The 4,614-nt window shown below is 42.7% G+C and overlaps 1 protein-coding gene across 1 annotated transcript; it reads left to right on the forward strand.

Moving 5' to 3' along the window:
- The first annotated feature begins 1,458 nt into the window (after positions 1 to 1,458).
- LOC103186000 (dispanin subfamily A member 2b-like) lies at positions 1,459 to 4,378 on the forward strand. The gene is given in 2 exon segments (NM_001292404.1): positions 1,459 to 1,717; positions 3,940 to 4,378. Coding segments are annotated over 2 exon segments (408 nt in total). The 5' UTR covers positions 1,459 to 1,501; the 3' UTR covers positions 4,132 to 4,378.
- Positions 4,379 to 4,614: the final 236 nt, after the last annotated feature.

Genomic DNA, 4,614 nt, shown 5'->3' on the forward strand with positions numbered 1-4,614 from the left:
TCTTATAAAAGTCCCACGTCCTTTCCTTCTGTAATCCTGTGCCCCATTGTTCTGTGGGCTGGAAGGTAATAATTCCTACACCCACACACTGATTGATCATTTTATTTAGTTCCTGGTATGTATCATCCATCCCGTAGAGGATCAGACCAATGGTGTCAGATGTCAAATGACCAACTAGTGGTGGGATCCTTCTCAGGGTTGGGGGGGGGGGGGGAGAAGAGGGGAGGGGGGAGGAGGGTAAGCAGGGTCCAAGGTACATGTTTGGCAAAGGAATGTCAAAGTTGACAGAATCGTGGAGTTCTGTAGTGTTGCAGTTGGAGCATTCGCTTCGTAAACGAGAGGACCGGGGTTCGATCCCCAGGCGGGACGACATGTTGGGCAAGTTCTCTTACCCAACACACCTCTGTTTACCCACTAGTAAGTAAGAGCCCGGTTGTCAGTCGATTGGCGGATTGTTTTTCGGGGGTAATAATTCCTTAAAAAAGTTTTAAAAATTTTAAATGTCACTCAATCCACGACTGTTTGTGGGACGCTGCTGTGCACAATTCGCTTGCGCATTTCACCCACAAAACATAGTCAATTCACTTGACAGTGTATTCTGTGAAGCGCTTTGAGATGTTTCGAAGATACGATAAGGCACTGTATCAAATGTAAGCAGATGTGTGCCTCCAGAGAGAGCAAAAGTGCATGTTCCATTCCGCTAAATAATAATAATAATCCTTGCATTTGATATAGCGCTTTTCACGTCGGGAGGACGTCCCAAAGCGCTTCACAGAATACACTGTAAAGTGAATTGACTGTATATTTGTGGGCGAATGCGGCAGCCAATTGCGCACAGCAATGTCCCACAAACAGTCGTAGATTGAAAATGATCAATTTATTATTGTTTTGGTTTTTGGAGGGATTATTATTAGGCTCTGTGTGGAGTAAGGAAACTTGCCCAAGGTTTCGCCCTCTGCCTGGAATTGAACTCATGTCTCTCGCTTGTAAACATTCCTGGACTCTCCATGTGTAGGCAGGACACGCGTGTAGGAGGGACACGCGTGTAGACGCTTTGAGACGTCTCAACAATGTGGTGAGGCGCTGTATCAAATGCGAGGATTATCATTATATATATTTCTATATATATGCATGCAATTCTCAGTTTGGTTCCGTTTCTCAGCCCATAAGACGGCCGATGGGATGGTTCCACAATGGGTCAAGACACCCGGCTCCGGCTGACCACCCCCCGCACTCCCCCACGCAAAAAAAGAAAGAATCAGATCATTTAAAAAAATCTTCACAGTCTCTCTCCAAACGTAAATCTGGTTAAGAGCGAGTAAAGGAGGGAGTGAGTGAGTGAGTGAGTGAGTCAGTATGTGTGTGTGTGGTAGAAAACAGAAGGAGAACAGAATTGAACTCCGCCTACTCGACCAATAGGGTCTATAAAGACCCAGAGAGTAACGCAGACTCAGACTCAGTTCTTGTTGACTTATCTGCGAGGAAGAAAAGAAAGACACAGATGGATCCCAGACATGATGAGGTGCCCATGAACCCTCGGAGTTACAACTACGATGGCTTCAAGACTGATGGTCAAGCTGTGGCTGTCCCTCAGACAGTGATCAGCATCGCCCCCAGTGTGTTGCCAATCAGGGACCATGTCCTCTGGTCAATATTCACCTTCATTTACATGAACTTTTGCTGCCTCGGGTTCCTGGCTCTGGTCTTCTCTGTTAAGGTAAGTTTTAAGTTGCTTTCTCCACCTTCATCCTTTACTCTCTCTTCTTTCTCTCTCTTTCTCGTCCCTCTCCCTCTCCTCCCCCCCCCCCAAAAAAAACTTTCTGGTTGCAAGAAAATGAATAAAAAAAGAGGGGAAGCAAAAGAATGGTCCTGGTAAGATGTTTTATATGTATCTGTCTTTGTAATATGTATCTTGCAGTGGTTTGTTTGGACGTTGCAACACTTTTCGATGTCGAAATGGCGTCACTTTAGTAAAGCTTTTTTGCTTTTTTTGCGAATCGGTTTCTCCTGCGCAATAACGCGAACCACTTTCGTAAAGCGCTGGTTCGCAGGGAATTGGTGAAGGCATCTATTTTTTGTTTTATCTCTCTATCTATATATACATAGATATACATATGATGCATTAAAAGTTCATGAATAAAGTGGGTGGTGAAAGTTAATTCGTGTTGGGTTTTTGCTCTTTGACTCATTTGGTTCCATAAATAATACCCCATTTGCTGCTCACGTTTCAAGTCGAAATGTACCCTTAAAACTTTTTATCAGCACATTTCTGAATCCTTTCTGTCCCCTCCCCTTTCCTCGCTAGGAATTAACCCTCAGTCGATCCTTTTTTTCTTCTTTCCGCCTTATTTCTTTCTTCCTTCTCCCCCGATTTCTTCCTCTTGCCCAATAATAATAATACTTGCATTTGATATAAGTCCTTGAGACGTCTCAAAGCGCTTCACAAAATATTTCGTAAAGCGGAGTGGCTGTGCATTTTCTGGGCGAAACGCAGCAGCCAATTGCGCGCAGCAGCGACCCACAATGAATGAACTCTCACAAACGTCGCACAAAATGGCTCACATGAATTGAGTGACCAAATTATTATTAATTCAGGTTGCGAGGCAAGTGCTCTAACCGCTAACACTGAATTAGCAGAAGGTAATACACTGAATTGGCCAAGTTTAAAAAAAATATTGGTCACTCAACCCACGACTGTTTGTGGGACACTGCTGTGCGCAATTGGCTTCCGCATTTCGCCCATAAATTACACAGTCGCTCAACTGTACAGTATATCTTGTGAAGCGTTTTGAGCACGTCTCACGATGTGATAAGGCACTATATCAAATGCAAGGTTTATTCTTATAATTATTCTTTTGAGGTACTGACTAACCCAATCGTGGCCGCTCTTTATGGTCGGCTAATGCAATAAAAAATGTTTTGATTGAACAGTTTTTGGGTTACGATGCAAATCAAGAAATATTCATTCAAGGAAAAACTGAAGACACACTCATGAGTGACACAGACTTGCCTAGACTTGTGCAAATGTTCAGAATACTACTTCTCAACAGTTTGGCCAGTGCTTTGTAACCCATTCCTCCGCTACCCATTGAAGCTGAGTTTTTTGTTAGACGCACCTGGTGTCAGTGTTCTGGAGCACTACCTTGCGTGAGAGGCGCTATATGAATAAAAGTTTTTGTTGCTTTTGACACATGCGGTAAACCTTCACCAATTTTAGCAGTATACACTCTATTCTGTAAAGCGCTTTGAGACGTCTAGAAGACCTGAAAAGAGCTATATCAAACGCAAGGATTATTTATTATTATATATAACACAGCTCAGCATGAAATGAGTGAGCATTACCTTCCTACCCACAACATGGAAACGTATCCCTTCCCATTGAGCGACTGTTTCACCAGATGGCATTGCAGTGCTGGAGCAGCAGTTTCTTACCTCTCTGCAAACGAATCCTGGTGGATTCCAAGCACTGGATGTATGATTGCGTACTCACAAACTCAGACTCCAGTTAATGCCTTCCAGCAGCTGTTGACCCAATTGATTTAATATACCAATTGTGGATTCGAAGGGCAGATCTGGCAAGGGATGTCTTTTTATATTAAAAAAGAATGTACAGAGAAGCCCACATTATTACATTATTTCGCCCACAAAATATACAATCAATTAGGAACATAGGAACATTCAGCATCGTGAGCCTGTTCCACCGTTCTATTAGATCATGGTTGACCTGCACTGCAACTCCAATTACCCCTGATTGTACCTCTAACTCCAATTCACTTCACAGTATATCCTGTGAAGCGCTTTGAGATGTCTCAACAACATGCTGAGGTGCTACATCAAATGCAAGGATTCTTATTATTATTGATGTGCAAATTGAAATTACGATTGGATTTTTTTTAAGCTTTGAATTTACATCTTGGCTTATTTTTGCTTTGCTTCCAGTCCAGAGATCGTAAAGTTGTGGGAGATGCAGCAGGTGCCCAGCATTACGCCAGCACAGCCAAAGTGCTCAATATAATCGCGACCACGCTGACTCTACTCATCATTGCGATCATCATTATACTTCTCGTGGTTGGAGTTTTCCAAATTGCCAGTTTTCACCAGCAATACCAGAGTTACAATTACGGAAAGTGAGCAGCAGAGTGTTGGCAGCACATTCCTCACTGGTTTTGCCAGGATCCTTTTGAACTCTTTGCTTTTGTTCTTCATTCTAAAGTGCTTTGTTTTTTTTTAATGGCTTCTGGCTTTATGAAGTAGTTGCTTGTCGAAAGAAAATGATTTGTATTTGTCTGTTCTTGGGATTTTCTTTCTGCCTCTCTTGTGTATGATGCTTCGGTATGTTTTGATGTTGAATGGTGTTAATAAACAAGTTTGCAAGCTTCCTAGCAAGTGTTCCATTGCATTCTTAATGTCTGCAATGGATCTGGTAAAATTACATATGGTACATTAGAATACATTAGAATATACAGCACAGAAGCAGGCCATTCGGCCCAACTGGTTTATGCCGGTGTTTATGCTCCACGTGAGCTTTCTCCTGCCTTTCCTCAACTAAGCTTTCAAGCATAACCTATTCCTTTCTCCCTCATGTACCTATCTAGCGTTCCCTTAAATACATCT

Source organism: Callorhinchus milii, unplaced genomic scaffold, assembly GCF_018977255.1.
Source record: "Callorhinchus milii isolate IMCB2004 unplaced genomic scaffold, IMCB_Cmil_1.0 Scaffold17, whole genome shotgun sequence".
In the NCBI taxonomy this organism is placed as follows: domain Eukaryota; kingdom Metazoa; phylum Chordata; class Chondrichthyes; order Chimaeriformes; family Callorhinchidae; genus Callorhinchus; species Callorhinchus milii.